The sequence below is a fragment of the Cynoglossus semilaevis genome, chromosome 17, assembly GCF_000523025.1.
Source record: "Cynoglossus semilaevis isolate Cse_v1.0 chromosome 17, Cse_v1.0, whole genome shotgun sequence".
Lineage (NCBI taxonomy): Eukaryota > Metazoa > Chordata > Actinopteri > Pleuronectiformes > Cynoglossidae > Cynoglossus > Cynoglossus semilaevis.
In genome coordinates, this window is record NC_024323.1 from 3,667,061 (window position 1) to 3,682,258 (window position 15,198).

Genomic DNA, 15,198 nt, shown 5'->3' on the forward strand with positions numbered 1-15,198 from the left:
CCAGAAGTTTTTTTTTCCATAGATGGTCAGACTTAATTAAAATACCCAATAATAAAGACCAAAATAAACCAACCTTTTCTATGTGTTTGTTTAAAAAACATTTGATCGTTGTTTATGCAACAAACAATATTACTACCTGTCTGTAAAGTTTACAAAAAATATTTTTATTTTATTCAAAACTTGCTTATAAAATGCAAAATGTTAGATTATTATAAGCCCAGGAATTAGCACTGAACTAACATTGAAATAAGCGCATGTTTTTAATAACATGCTCATATCTGCGTTGTTGGGTAATCAAAAATATTTGCTTGGCTTTGGCGGCATCGTGTGGTCAAGAGTAAGAGGTACCAGTCAGGACTTCAATAGTTCGTTTTTATTGTGCCCGATGAACGATTATAAAAACAAAACAAAACAAAAAAATCTTGACAAAAGGTCAAAAATATCCAACATCTTCGAGAAAAGTAGTGGAAGTCAAATTAAAGGCTAAATGTTAGCCAGGATATAGGACAGAGATACAATAGTTACAACATTTCATAGAAGTAACTCACTAAATAATTCTATGCACCCTCACGACGTTTCCTGAATGTAAAAAGAAAAAACGTTACCCTGCCACACGTTGTAAACATAACGACTTGTGTTAACTTACATTAAGCTTGTACGTTAATAGAAAAATCTACTCCATAACCGGTGGTTTAATCAAATGAAAAATATATATTTTAAATGATAATTTAATGATAATTTACTTCTAAATATAACTAATGTCTACTGCATGAGCGTACATTAATTATTTGTCATTTACTTTGTGTCCGTCTGTCTGTCTGAGTTGTTATACCAGTTTACCGATGACGTCACATCAACATGTCGGTGCACGGCTCCTATTCGTCTCATCCAGTCTGCAATTTTTTATTTTTTTACACAATAACTACATTTTGGGGTTTGAATCGTCACCAAAACATGAACCTTTGACCTTTGAAAACCATTAATTTAGTAATGGTTCTTGCCCTGTTCTTTACTTTTGAATCCATGAGATTTTTTTTTAAATTACTTCAGATTTGGTCAGTGTTGAGACTCAGACACATTTGTACATAAGATGATTAAGGCTTCATATGAGAATTCCACCCAAAAGCAAGTCAAATTATTTGACCGGTTTGCAGAATGCGTGGCATAATTTTCTGCAGCAGAGTAGTAAAATAATTCTAATACCTTAGCACCGCCCAGTGGACAAAGGAAACGATTGTTCTTGGCTTAGCTGATGGTGTGCAAATTGTATTCATTTAGTTTGTTTTGACAGAATCGTTGATGTGTCAGTGCTGCCTGCAGCTCCTCGGGGTTTGACATGATCATTGTTCTACCCAGTCACTGACGCAGCATTGTGACCAGAACCTTCTCTGGCAAGATTCTCAGTGGCTCACTACTCTGTGTATAAAAATATGGCAGCAGTGTTTCTGTGAATGTGTGTGAGAAGGTAAATATCTCCGAATCATCGGCATGGTCAGAAAACGACACTGTCCCTCTGTTGTAGTCCAGCTGGACTTTGATTTGTTTTGGTGTCCCCGTCTGTGTCAGTGTCAGCGGTGTGGGTGGAGAGGTCATGGCCCTGAACTCTCCGTCTCTAAAGCACAAAGTCCAGAAGCCGTTTTCGGGCCGAGCGGAGACTTCAACATCCCTTGGCACAGACGAAGAGGCCACACCCAGGAGCCAGTCCTGATTACTTCCTGTTTCCACGACCCAATGGTGACTTCCTGAACCGAGGGGAGACATGGCCACCACTTCGGCACTCATGTGGAAGCGCTCTGGGTTGTCGGGGCAGCAGCTGGGCTGCCTTGAGTAGTGCAGGGAGGTTAGATTGTCAGACAGGATGAGACAGGGGTGGGCAGTGTTTGGGTCCAAAGTGACCGGAGCTAAGAGAAGGGAGTGTTTAAAAATAATTTTACGTCAAAGAGGGAAATCCCAGTTATACCCAGTGAACACATTTAGAAAAAAGTAGTATGTACAAATTTCCTATCATAAATATATACAAAAGCAATCCACTCAGTAATTTTAAATTAGTGTTAATGTTATGTTCACCCACAACAATACTGCCCTCTGTCTGTGTTTTGTTCTTTTACATTTATTTTAAAAAAAGCAACTTGATGAAAACTATTTACACATTTGAAAAATGCCAGTAGGTGGCAGCAATCCAAATCAAAGATTGTCAGCTGGACTCAAATCTGCAGAAGAACAACCAAGGGGTGGGTGAGTTTTCAGCTCCCTCTGCAGGGAAGGAAGGAGCGCTACCTTCTCCGTGCTATGTTTACAAGCACTAACCCAAAGTTGTTGCATATTTTATCTTGTTAGGATTTGAAGTGTTCAAATAAAAACAAAAACTCACTGTAGTCGATGTGGTCCAGCATTTTCTCCCAGACTCTGTACTTGAGGTTACACAGATGCTTAGTCATGTCAATCAGTAATCCAGACATGTTGTCTGAGCCTACTGCAACACTTTTGCTCCTATCAACACAAGCAAATTTGTATAGAAAATAAACACATACACACACACAGGCTCACAGCTAGCAAATAAAATACACTGAATGAGTAAAAATGAATGAATAAATCATTTGCAAACACACCTTTCATCAATGGCTTTAAAATTCTGGAAAGACAAAACAAAATATCAGAGTGGGAATTCCTGAAAAGAGTGGCAAAAGAGTATAAACAATTAAAACTACCATCAGTAATTCCATATCTTCTTCCTTAAGGTGTTCCTGGATGTCAGAGACCATCTCCGCCAGGGCCAGCACCTCAGCAGAGAGCTCTTTCATCCTATCCTTCATTCCTGTGATCTTTTCTTCTTCCTCTTGTTTCACTGCTGCTAATATGTCAGACTCTTCTTGGCACAGCATCTGATGGAGCTGCTCAAACTGGCTCCTGATCAGTTTCTGAGTGTCCGCAGCCTGACTCTGTCAAAAGTTACACATTACTACTTCTGTTTTCATTTGAGAGGCACATGTGAGACTCATCGTACAATCATCACAGGATACCTTGATGTACTTGGCCATATCTGCAGAAGTCTGCTGGATTCTTTTGAGACTATCCAGTTTGTCTTTCAACACTTTGAGTGATAAGGCAAGTTCATCCTGAAATGAAACAGGCTTAATTTAGTAGAGAAGACACTACTTTATAGTACATATGCTTTAGTAACTGAGTCATCTGCCACAGGCATATTGACGCTGAAAAGGGGTTAGAGAAACATAGATAAAGTATAGGCAATTTGGGAAAAGATATATCAGTCAAAATATGTTTTAAAAAGCTACGCCCAGCATTACAAACACTAGGTTTGCCAAACAAAAAGGTTTTATTACACTCCAAAAATGAACCTAAATTATTAAAATAACAATACAAGTTAAGTTACAAAAGTGAAAAGAATGAGAAAAGCTCATTTAGAAAAGGATAACCATTAGCTAAAAGAGGCACAACATACCCCAAAATTATTTAAAAAGATAGTCAACAGTTAGCAGAGTGCTAGTTTGTTTACCTAGCTGGTAATGTTTACCTGACATTAATGTTAGCCTGACATTGCTCTTTAATGACCCACAAACCCTGTGCATATCTGTAATACTGACCACAGGTAATTAACATAATCCATTTTTTGTTTAAAGGTTTGGTCCACATAAATCTTTTTATGCCCATATTTTAGTCCCCGGGCCAGAGTTTGACAGTGTCTTCTTTAGGGCTTCATTGATTGTCAAGTGCTGTCAACATTGCATGGATTATCAGGATCATCAAGACAGACCTGCAGAACAACATTCTGACCTGAGGTGGTGCTGTAAGACCTCATGTTTAACATAAATAAGAGTCTGTTTAGCAAAACTGTGGTGAACAGGAAACAGATGGTGACAGAATTCTTTTTTTTTTTTAATAGTGTAAAAAGTAGCATTAATGCAGAAATGTTTTAAACCACTAAGGTTAGTAATAAAAACGGCACCAAAACCTGATTCAACTCTATGTACCGGATATGTTTTCATTCAGGTGCTGTTTATCATCACTACCCATCAATGTTTCCACATGTCTACTAGTGTTTTAGTTCAACATCAATGTGTATTTACATAATACAACAGAATTCCTCTAAAAACATCACTGTTAGAAATCCTTCAATAAAAATACATAACTATTTGTCCCCCAGAACCCTACTGTAATGATAACATATCGTATTAATGCCCAATAGAAAGTCACTTCTTTTAATTTAACCATAACCAGGTCTTCAGAAATGAGTTCATGTTCTAACAGGTCAGGGTTTTGTTTCCCGTTTGTCTTTGTTACAATAGAAATGTTATAAAAATGGTATGTATCACCAAAAAATATATAAGAAGACTAATACAAATACATTACAATACATACAGATAAAACATGAACATGAAACTCTGTTTTGTTACCTTGCAGTCCAGGACTGCCTCCTCTAAGGGCGAGCAGCTGTGGTCTGTGTGAAGCTTGGAGAACTGACACACCACACAGATTGGCTCTTTGTCCACCAGACAGAAGAGTTTTAGTCTCTCTCCATGCAGGCTACAGCTCATCTTGTCCTTCACAGCCTCTGCACTCTGATTCCTGACCTGCAGAAGAGCCTCACAGATGTTCTTCAGGGCCAGATTGGACAGAGGACTGGACTTCTGGGCTCTCCTCCTGCACACTGGACATTCCCGTAGACCAGTTTCCCAGCAGCGCTTCAAGCAGGTCCTGCAGAAGCTGTGACTGCATGACAGCAAGACAGGGTCTGTGAAGATGTCACAGCACACAGGGCATGTAAGATCTTCCTCTGGCAGTGACATGATCATTGCCTTTTCACACATAATCCATTGTCGATAACAGCAGACGTTCTTAACAATTCTTCTGTCTGACTCCTCTGTCTGACTCCTCTGTAAAAGAACATAACCAAGCTTGTTGTTACTGACATGAAGTAGCAAATGCCCTAGGTCTTCCTGTGGGAGTAACTTAAATCATGTGGCTCTGTAAAAAAAGGAGCCAGGAAACAGGAAATAAATCCCAATTGGCCAAGTCTTGAGAGAGAGGGTTTGAAACAGGTTTGTAATGTGTTGTGTGTTCTGAAAATGCAACTACACAGGATTTGAATGTAAAAGTTGTTGACATTATCACCAGCCTGAGGACGCAACAAAACAATTCTTTCAAGCTATTTATTATTTGTCAGAGTGAAAAGGTGGCAGGAGTTAAGCAACTGAAATACAAATAAAACAAAAAAAATACTGAGAGAGTGCTGCCTCGATACTGTGGAGTGGATTTCTGCTGTTTCTGCAGGTGAGGTTTGATAGCTCTGAACAATCATACAGTATACTGTTCCTGTAGGGGTCGCTATTGGGCCTATTCCACACCAATAGGTAAAGAAACAGTTACAAAGTAATTGTGGATGGCGTTGCTGTTGTCAATGAGCAGGCCCTAAAAATAGATTAAAGAACAAACAAAAAAACAAAAGCTTAAAGAGGCATAAAAGCAATGCAGGTGACATGTTCTTAGTTCCCATTTTAGATTCTACCTGAACTCTTTATTTCCTTTTCTGTCAGGACAACTGTGCTTTCTATTTCTGTCTTTGCTTTTCTGATGGATTCAATGTGGTTCAGTCCAACTCGTTGCCTGATAGATAAGCTAAACAGGCTAGCACCATATGTATTTGATATGAGATGGATTTAAATATCAGGTTACTGATACTTCTAGTTTAACTTCTCTTATCTATCAATTCACTACATTGTTCCTGTTTAATCAAAAAGTAAACATGTCTGTGCAAACACTGCTATTTCCACCCATTGTACAGTCTGTTCGTCCACTTGCTGTTCTGATGTATTTTGGTAGAAGAACTAGATTTGAGCAGCATATAATTATTGTTGCCAAGTCAAAAATGAATTATTGATGTTTTTAATTTGTTTTTTATTTAAGATTTAGTTGAAGCCGTTTTAACTGTATCAAAACACCAAATAAATGGCATTCTTTTTCAGTGACGAGGTTCATGGCTGGTAAGACACCGATTTCTCTGGAGTCAGATTTACAATTGTAAGAACAGAAAAAAAGCATATTATTTCACTATTCATCCAACAGCATGCACCTGGTAATGCTTCATATCCATCAGCATTTCTCTTTCAATGACACTTACACCAACACAAACATATACAAAGGAACTTTTGACCTGCAAAGAACGTTTCTTTTTTTATAGAAATGGACAGAGCCCCCTTCTTGTGTCTAAGCAATTCATATTTACTGTAAACAAATTAAAGTATAGAGATGAATGCAGTACATATTTAATTTTGAACTTCAGTAAAAAAAAACAAACGTCAAATTCTGGTGCTTTAATCAAAGGTTGTCTATCAATTTGATAAGAAAAGAAAATTAAAATTAATTAAAAACAAAAACGTTAACCTTACCTTTACTTATAGATGAAGTCCAGGGTTTTCCCTCACCTTAGCATTGTGGACGCTAATGTTTAGTCTCCATTGCTCAACCAATGCCAACTCGATCCTTGAATTTCCGTTCACAGTATCCCGAGTTCGTCTAGACGTTATCACACGATGAGAATAAAAAGCAAGAAATGCAATAATGGCGGTTTCTTACAGGACAGCCACACAGCCAGTCCTTTCGTTTGTACCACTACATTAAAAAAAATACTCTTCTGTCCCGTAGTTTGAAGCAAACCTTTTAGCTCCGGCGTTGGTGTTCCATCACTTATCACCTTCTGTTTGGACCGGAGGTCCAGTTTTGAAATTTTTTCCGTCTTGAAAAACAATCAATAGTGAGTCGGATCAGGCAGAGCATAGAAAACGCTGTTCATGACCTACTGTTTAGCTTGGCGCGGACTTTTAATTACTTGTTAACGCCAGTTAACAAGGTGAGGTGAGGTGAGGCAGAGTACTGTTTGCCTCCCTGCTGACTTTTCTCTGCACTTTATTGGATGAGAAACATAAACTGGCAAGCGTCATGTGACCCAGTTTGATTGGATCTCGCGGTCAGATGTGAGGCACAGCTCGCCGCTGCGGCACCTGCAATTTCTGTTTTCAATGGGAAAATGTAATTTAATGTAATTGAATGTATGGACTCACCAAAGGTTACACAACATTTGTGTATAATATTGTACAATGTAAACAGTGTTCATAGTGTTTATATCTTCAGGTAGGGTTGTTGTAGGAGCCAATGGCTGTGAGTCTATCCACCATTTAATGTATAATGGATGTTACTCCTCTCATCCTATCCGCCATTAACACGCATCCTGGTCCTCCTCCTGTTCCTCCTCCTTGGGTCTATGGGTCTATGGGTCCATAGCGTTGACGTCAGGTTCTACCACCGCCTCAGCCCAGTAGTCGTTTGCAGAGAATGAAAAAACCCGTAGACGATTAAGGGGGCGGTGCCTAAAAGGCCGGAGTATAGACTGCAGGAAGGGAGCCATCATCCCGTCCTTCAGTGCTGCTGACGCTCTTTCTCCCTCTCGCCGCTGTCCTCGGGTCGTTCTGTCCAAGATGCGCGAAATTGTGCATTTGCAGGCCGGTCAGTGCGGAAACCAGATCGGAGCCAAGGTATTTTTACGATTCTCTGCCCTGCCTGTCCTCTTTATTTCTCTCTTAGTTTTAATTAGACTTGCGTGTTCATGGAGGCTGAGGGCAGACCGCTAATCCATCCTCCCAGAATTCTCTAGAAGGATTCCAACGTGGCGCTTTTTACTCCTTCAAAGACACGTTTATAATTGAAGATATATATATTAGATATATTAACATTATTTTACAGGTCGGCCATAATCATAATTCAAATATAATTCGTATTTTTCCAGTATATTTATGCAGAGTGTTACGTGCCCATCAATGACGCATAAAATGGCATTTTGTGTAATGATAATGCAAAATTCCTCATTACGATGACACTTTTTGTCAAATACTGTAGTAAATTATATAACATTGACTACTGTACTGATGAAGCCGAGCTGTCACTAGAGCAGCAGCAGTATCTTCCCTTCCCCCTCCTCTACATGACCTATTTTTAACAGATTCCTTTTCAAACCAATATCCGCCGAAAAATCTTAATATTTTTCAACATTATAAAATTACTATTAGCTATTTTTCTTTATAAATAACCGAAATATTCGTGTTACAAGGTCTCCAAGATAATTATTTTATTGTATTTATTTTCTTCTAATAACATTAAGTCAACGACTGTATGATTAATTGCAGATTGCTTGATTATTTCATAAACATTTTACATTTGCTAATAATAGTCATTATCGTTACTGGAATTTAGCCAATAGTTTTGTTGCATAACCAATTTCAAAATCACCAGTCACCAATCACCAGATGCCACGATTTCAGTAGGCTTTGTGCATGTTGTACATCTGCTAATGTTCAGGTTATTGAGTTATCATAATTGTCATTGTCATTCATTAGTGTTTATGTTATTATTTTTGACTGATGAAGCGCTTGCATATCCTGCCACGCCTGTTGTTTTTCAGTTCTGGGAGGTGATCAGCGATGAGCACGGCATCGATCCCACTGGTACTTACCACGGAGACAGTGATCTGCAGCTAGACAGGATCAGTGTCTACTACAATGAGGCCACAGGTATGATTTTAAAATAATGGAGAGAAAAAAACATCTTAAGAAGTCTGAAATTGACATGAAATTTACCTGAAAATTATTTTCTGCTGATCAGTCTTCACTCATGTTCTTTTTGACCCAGTTTTTTCATGTTGGCATAATATTATTATGAATCATTTGAACTGTGAATAAACTGTGGCTTTAATGTTAGGTGGGAAATATGTGCCCCGAGCCATTCTGGTTGATCTGGAGCCTGGTACGATGGATTCCGTCAGGTCCGGCCCTTTTGGACAGATTTTCAGGCCTGACAACTTTGTCTTTGGTAAAATATATGGTTATATAAATAAAAAATTCTCACGATCCCACTAGGATATGGCAGATTTTTGTGTGCCTTACATCAGGCTGTAAATTGTAATTTTTCTCATTCCCAGGCCAGAGCGGAGCTGGTAACAACTGGGCTAAAGGACACTATACAGAAGGAGCTGAGCTGGTGGATTCTGTCCTGGATGTAGTGAGGAAAGAGGCTGAGAGCTGTGATTGCCTTCAGGGTTTCCAGCTTACTCACTCTCTGGGCGGTGGCACCGGCTCTGGCATGGGCACCCTGCTCATCAGCAAAATCCGCGAAGAATACCCTGACCGTATCATGAACACCTTCAGTGTGGTTCCATCTCCTAAAGTGTCTGACACTGTGGTGGAACCCTATAATGCCACACTCTCTGTCCACCAGCTGGTAGAGAACACAGATGAAACCTACTGCATTGACAATGAAGCCCTCTATGATATCTGCTTCCGTACACTAAAACTCACCACACCCACCTACGGAGACCTCAACCACTTGGTGTCTGCCACCATGAGTGGTGTGACCACCTGCCTGCGTTTTCCTGGGCAGCTCAACGCTGATCTTCGTAAATTAGCCGTCAACATGGTGCCCTTCCCCCGTCTCCACTTCTTCATGCCTGGCTTTGCACCCTTGACCAGCAGGGGCAGCCAGCAGTATCGCTCCCTGTCCGTGCCCGAGCTCACACAGCAGATGTTCGACGCCAAGAACATGATGGCTGCCTGCGACCCACGTCATGGCCGCTACCTCACCGTGGCTGCCGTGTTCAGAGGCCGCATGTCCATGAAGGAGGTGGATGAGCAGATGCTGAACGTGCAGAACAAGAACAGCAGCTACTTTGTTGAATGGATCCCCAACAATGTGAAGACAGCTGTCTGTGACATTCCACCCCGTGGCCTCAAAATGGCCGCGACATTCATTGGTAACAGCACTGCTATCCAGGAGCTGTTTAAGCGTATCTCCGAGCAGTTCACTGCCATGTTCCGTCGTAAGGCTTTCCTTCACTGGTACACCGGTGAGGGCATGGATGAGATGGAGTTCACAGAGGCTGAGAGTAACATGAACGACCTGGTGTCCGAGTACCAGCAGTACCAGGATGCCACCGCTGAGGAGGGCGAGTTCGAAGAAGAGGGAGAAGAGGAGGTCGCCTAAATCCTCTGCCAGCTGTTCTGCCAAACATCATTTCACCCCATCCTCACAAGACACTCCCTGCCCTCCGCCCTTTTCATTTCCACCCACAGTAAAAACCTGTCGCCATATAGTTTGCTGATGCTCTAGTGTTAGACAGTGTGGTAACTGATGCTAGTTAAGTTCTTGGTTAAACAGTTTTCTGTGTTGTAACTGCACTGAATCTTTTACATGCTTACATCTACTCTGCCATTGCCTTGCCAGTCTGAAAAGCAAATGTAACTGTGAAGCCTTGAAATTGAGTTATGATTAAAAAATTTAACTGAAGGCCAAATAAACTGACTCTGAGTTTTTATTAACATATTTTTTTTTCCCCAAAAAGATCCCATGATGTCTAAAATACTAAAAGAAGAAAGTACAAAGATCACAAGGGTCACTGCAATGGACATACAGTTCCTCCAATAGAAACTCAACCAAATGATTTGCTAACGTCATAGCATCACTGACAACTTGATTTCTGTGATGTTTAGCGTTGCCATGGGACTAGTAGACCATCCTGTCAATCACTCCTAACCAACCAACCAACCATTTACTGCCAAAGCCTCTCTTAGCAACCACAGCCTGCAGCTGAAGTAGCAACACCAGTAATCATTATGGTCTTGGTCTTTGGTTTTCAGACTCACCTACTCAACAGCTTATATTTCCATTTACATATTAGGAAGTTTAAAGAAGGGAACCTGTTGTCATGATGAACAACATGCTGTACCATTCAGTTCCCACAGGAAGTTATTTATAGCTGCTGTTATAGAAGCAGCCTGTGAAATAACTCCTCTTTTCATCACTGTTTACACAAAGCCAATCAGTTCTCTCCTCCTAATCAGGTGCCAAATAGAAGATTAACGTCTGTTATTAGTAATAAGTCCCACTGCACTTGTTTCTGCTGAACACAGAGATAAGGTCGTGATAGACAGAAACACACCTTGATCTTCTTTCCTGCTTCGGGGAAACCATCTTTCTCTGAACTGCCTGGTTTGATACAGTCAAAGAAAGACTTGGTGTAAATTAACACAAGTGGATAATTTGTTCTTTTAACATCAATGGTAAACCATGTCTGGTCACACAGGAGATGAGTGTAACAGAGAGCAGAGAACTTATGTTTTTGTGCATGACTTTTGTCGGCGTAACATTACATGGCTTTTCATCTTGGTTTCAAAATCAGAGGGACTACAATTTCCATGACATTTTTCCCTGTGCTTGGACAATGGTGTCTTTGTTCGAGTCACTCAGTCAGGTGCTGTTTGGGGCTCAACCTTTTGCTCTCAGAGATTATCCTTATCGTGGTTAAACATTCCCTGCATAAACTCTGGATATTGATCTAATTTTTATATGTAGCCTTTTATAATAAAATGTCATAAAAAACATCATGTGACGAGAACACATTCTGGATCTCAGGCCTCTCTATTAACCAGGAAGTGACCTAAACATGTCAGAGTTTCTCACCAACAGCAGTCACGGGGTCTTAATAATTCTCATAACAGGTGCTTTTTTCACCATCTGTAGACAAATGGTATTAAATGTAAGATTACACATTACATATTGAAACAATGAAACACAATAAAACAAAGGCATTGTTGTTTATTCGACAGACGCACTAACACGATATTCGACAGAACACACAGATGCAATAATAAATATCAAATATAGACAAGGTTGATACCATGGAATGATTTTCTTTAAATAGTGATCCTTTACATTTGTATGATTTAAACCGTACTCACTCCTACAACAAATGTTCGTTCCAAATGTATTTGACGCTCTTAGTGCTGATTGTAGTAAACAGAGGAAATGATGTGGAGTAAAGAGTCAGTGTGGATGAATCAAAGCATCATCACTGAGGCAAAGTTAAACATGTGAAATCTGAAATCATTGGTGATAAATACTGATGCTTCTGTTTTACTTGTGCAAAGAAAGAAAAAAACACATATCCAAAACCAGATTGAAATGTTTGACAAAAATAAAACTTTTGATGAAGCAACATGGGCAAAGAGGGAATGGGTACCAGTGATGTGAGCAGTACCAGGGATTTTGTATGTTTCTACAGCGGGTCCTAAAACAAAAAGACAGATAAAATACAGTCTTCAATTTTATCTGTTTTTTTAAATAAACAGTCCCTTTCTTTAAGGTAGGACTAACAGAGCAGAGCCAGCAGTCAAACGTTTCTGATCGGTTGGAGAACGTCACATTTTGTTCTCTGTAAAAAGGTGACTTTACTTAGAAAGGACCAATTCCAGGCACTTTTATTTTTGGCAGCAATATATGATGAAGCCTAATGACAGGCACCAGGGAGTCGGTACAGGGAGCTTGGAGCTTTCCAGGACTTTCAAGGCTGTGGATGTACAGGCAGACACACTGATTTAAAACCATTTAAAGCATCATTTTTATGATGCTTAAAGTTCCTGGTACTATAGGCAGAAATGTGGCTGAATGTATTTTCATATATATTTATCATGTCAAGCGCCTCACACTTGGCACGTTGTCTTCTCCTAAATACTAGAGGTTTCTCTTTCATTGATCAGCTCAAGGAAGCGACTGTTTTGCACCTATTGTCATCATGTGTTCAGCTTGTATCTCTGTAGGATTGTCTTTGATCGCTTGGCATCCGCTTTCAGATGAGTCTCTCCTCCTTGGGTAGTTTTAGTGCATCTAGTGCCGCCACACTGCGTGTCCCAGACTGTTCCTCAGCACTGGGCATGTACGTCCCCTCAGTCTGCCTCTTCTTTCTCACCACACAGAAGAGCCAGCCCAGAACAGCCAGGATTATGACTAAGACACCCACCGTGACCGTGGGGGCCACAATGGCTGCGATGTTGAGTCCCTTACAAAAGAAAACAAAAGAGGGTTCAGTCTGGAGATACTTCTCGAGTTATTGGTTGAGCATAACAAAGGTTTGTCACTCACTGTAGGTTCTGTAGGGGCTGTAGAGTCTGTATGGTTGTATGGTGTGATGGTTGAATTCCCTGTAGAAAAGAGCAGAAACACCTGTGGTGATTAAATTATTTTAAAACCATCGTATCATGTAAATAACTATAATGTCAGCAAACAGCCACTGAACTACAAAACTTTGATTCTACTGTTACGTCTAAAATGTTTGTTGTTGTGAATGTTTAGTGTTCCTTTAAAACCTTTTTGATGGATTTCATTTTAGGCTTTTTCATTGGTTGAATAATCTACATGCTGAGACACTCCGGTTCGTAAATTAATCTTTTAGTTCTGCTTTTAGTTCTTATTAGTTCTGAAGGTCTGTGTACTCTGACTGTTGTATTCTGTTAACAAACAGTAATCCCCACCTCCACTGCAGGAGGTGCTATTAATGGAACTGCAAATCCTTGATCCATGGGTTATAGCACTGGTACAATAGGGTTGTATAATATCTGGTATTTTTGGTTGGTCAGACATTTTCTACAAAAACAGGTGATAAGTGTAGCTTCAGAGACTATTATATACTAAATATTTTAAATCTTCTTGTAGGCTCCCACAGTACAGCCCAGTTCTACCCTGGAGCTGAAAACATCCACCATAAACCACTATTTTGAAAACATATCTATAATCGGTCCATTCATTTTGCAACACAAACTAGAAATGTATTTGTATACGTCATTCTGCTCATGTCCTCAACCCTGCTCCTCCTCCTCTGGAGCGAGTGTCTGTACCACCAGATCAAAATCTGTACTGTAAACACAACACTGCATAATCTGAAGAAGTTCAAAAGCAAAAAAAAAAAAAAAGAGTTGGTACACCTTAAGAAACTTGAAACTGTAACGTATAGTCAGTGACGTGGGCTAATCATTTATTTTACAAATGCATCGTTTGTCCAAAAAGTATTATTATAATTTCAGAATCACCCAGAACAAACACAGACAAAGGCTGTCACTCTGCACTAATGATTCACAGCCCAATGATCACCGCCCTAAAAAAGCCTTACACACCCTACTGCCGAGGCCTACACCAGCTCTAAGTCCAACTGTGGGTATTATAACTGTGGGCTTTGGTCTCATCTGTTGGATACTGAGAGTTTAAGATGGTTTTAAGGTGGCAGATTTCCTGCACGTCTGTTAATGTTCTCATGGATTTTGTCCATGAGCAGTCATGTGATTATAAAGTGACATGATGAAACTACACAGGAGAGACTACTAGAGCAGGCGAGGGTGCAAGGCGGGGGAGAGGCTTAGGAATGCACTGTGCAGTGCAGCGAATCAGTCAGCTAGGTCCAAGTAAGAACACACCAGTTTGAAACATGGGAGAAAAAAAAACAAAACAAATTTCCTGTTGTTAGTTGTTGCTGTTTTTACAGGATTATTACGATGGTACTTTGAAGTGAAAAAAATATCTTAAATCTGCCCTCTGTGAATTTCGTGTGAGTCAATCATCCACCAGAGCAAACAGTCAACACTGAGAGGACAAAAGTACAAGCAGATAACAGCAGGCGGAGACATTCACACTGCAGAAAATACTGGAAAATACAGCAGATTTTTGTGTGTATGCTGTAACTGATAATAAAAGGCAGTGGGTGGATATCAGAGCACAGAACACAGCAACTCTCCTAAAGCAACACATTGTGTCTTTTGCTGGACGTGCCGTCTCTGTAACAAACTTGTCGCTGTCAGAGCAGATTTCTTTTTGATGACTTCCAAGGATTTCTAACCAACCTCTGTTCAACAACACTGTAAAAGTTGCTGATGCCTGTTCAGGCAGTGTGAGTCGCAGGCCACCACGGGGTTACACACATCTTTCTCATGGTGTTTTCTGTGGTTCACCACACTGGGATTGGTGGAATTTAGCTTTAATTTACTTCACCACCTCGGTCTAGCGTCCTGGCCTGTACATGTTTCAGGTTTAGTTCTGTTTTATCTATTAGTGTCGTTGTACTTTTGTATGTGTTTGTGTGCAGGTGTGGTCAGAGCACGTGTTTGTCTGAGTACAGAGGATGAGGAGATGGTTAATGACTCACCCCACACAGGATCAGTGCTTAGTAGGAGCAGTAAAATACTCCTGACCAGGACTCCAGGAGTGGCCGGCACATCCAGACATGTTGCTGCTGCTGCTGCCATCTTAGCCCGTGGCCTGTAGGGCCGAGTGAGGGCAGACTGGAGGGTCTTCAGGGCATTAGGTCTAATGCAT

At 40.3% G+C, this 15,198-nt stretch overlaps 3 protein-coding genes across 3 annotated transcripts; 1 reads left to right on the plus strand and 2 right to left on the minus strand.

The window, feature by feature from the left end:
• Positions 1–295: 295 nt before the first annotated feature.
• LOC103392715 (zinc-binding protein A33-like) lies at positions 296–5,805 on the minus strand. The gene is made up of 6 exons (XM_008329407.2): positions 4,413–5,805; positions 3,021–3,116; positions 2,709–2,939; positions 2,610–2,632; positions 2,372–2,490; positions 296–1,901 (listed from the first exon to the last, which is right to left on the minus strand). Exons 1-6 carry the CDS (start codon positions 4,824–4,826, stop codon positions 1,357–1,359), a joined length of 1,428 nt encoding a protein of 475 aa, XP_008327629.1. The 5' UTR covers positions 4,827–5,805; the 3' UTR covers positions 296–1,356.
• A 1,571-nt stretch (positions 5,806–7,376) lies between these two features.
• On the plus strand, positions 7,377–10,358 carry tubb4bl (tubulin, beta 4B class IVb-like). Its single transcript, XM_008329408.2, has 4 exons — positions 7,377–7,547; positions 8,471–8,579; positions 8,767–8,877; positions 8,987–10,358. Exons 1-4 carry the CDS (start codon positions 7,491–7,493, stop codon positions 10,042–10,044), a joined length of 1,335 nt encoding a protein of 444 aa, XP_008327630.1. The 5' UTR covers positions 7,377–7,490; the 3' UTR covers positions 10,045–10,358.
• A 1,334-nt stretch (positions 10,359–11,692) lies between these two features.
• On the minus strand, positions 11,693–15,192 carry crb3a (crumbs homolog 3a). Its single transcript, XM_008329409.3, has 3 exons — positions 15,029–15,192; positions 12,979–13,037; positions 11,693–12,895 (listed from the first exon to the last, which is right to left on the minus strand). Exons 1-3 carry the CDS (start codon positions 15,126–15,128, stop codon positions 12,686–12,688), a joined length of 369 nt encoding a protein of 122 aa, XP_008327631.1. The 5' UTR covers positions 15,129–15,192; the 3' UTR covers positions 11,693–12,685.
• Positions 15,193–15,198: the final 6 nt, after the last annotated feature.

What these genes read in the sequence shown, in the direction of transcription:
- LOC103392715 (XM_008329407.2), bottom strand. Translation starts at nt 4,826, where the DNA reads ATGTGTGAAAAGGCAATGATCATGTCACTGCCAGAGGAAGATCTTACA. An exon ending in AGGCAGTCCTGGACTGCAAG is followed by an intron (nt 3,117 to 4,412) that starts GTAACAAAACAG and finishes GTTTCATTTCAG; the next exon opens with GATGAACTTGCCTTATCACT. An exon ending in AAGATATGGAATTACTGATG is followed by an intron (nt 2,633 to 2,708) that starts GTAGTTTTAATT and finishes TTGTCTTTCCAG; the next exon opens with AATTTTAAAGCCATTGATGA.
- tubb4bl (XM_008329408.2), top strand. Translation starts at nt 7,491, where the DNA reads ATGCGCGAAATTGTGCATTTGCAGGCCGGTCAGTGCGGAAACCAGATC. An exon ending in GAAACCAGATCGGAGCCAAG is followed by an intron (nt 7,548 to 8,470) that starts GTATTTTTACGA and finishes GTTGTTTTTCAG; the next exon opens with TTCTGGGAGGTGATCAGCGA. An exon ending in GCCTGACAACTTTGTCTTTG is followed by an intron (nt 8,878 to 8,986) that starts GTAAAATATATG and finishes TCTCATTCCCAG; the next exon opens with GCCAGAGCGGAGCTGGTAAC.
- crb3a (XM_008329409.3), bottom strand. Translation starts at nt 15,128, where the DNA reads ATGGCAGCAGCAGCAGCAACATGTCTGGATGTGCCGGCCACTCCTGGA. An exon ending in AAGCACTGATCCTGTGTGGG is followed by an intron (nt 13,038 to 15,028) that starts GTGAGTCATTAA and finishes TCTTTTCTACAG; the next exon opens with GGAATTCAACCATCACACCA. An exon ending in CAGCCCCTACAGAACCTACA is followed by an intron (nt 12,896 to 12,978) that starts GTGAGTGACAAA and finishes TTCTTTTGTAAG; the next exon opens with GGACTCAACATCGCAGCCAT.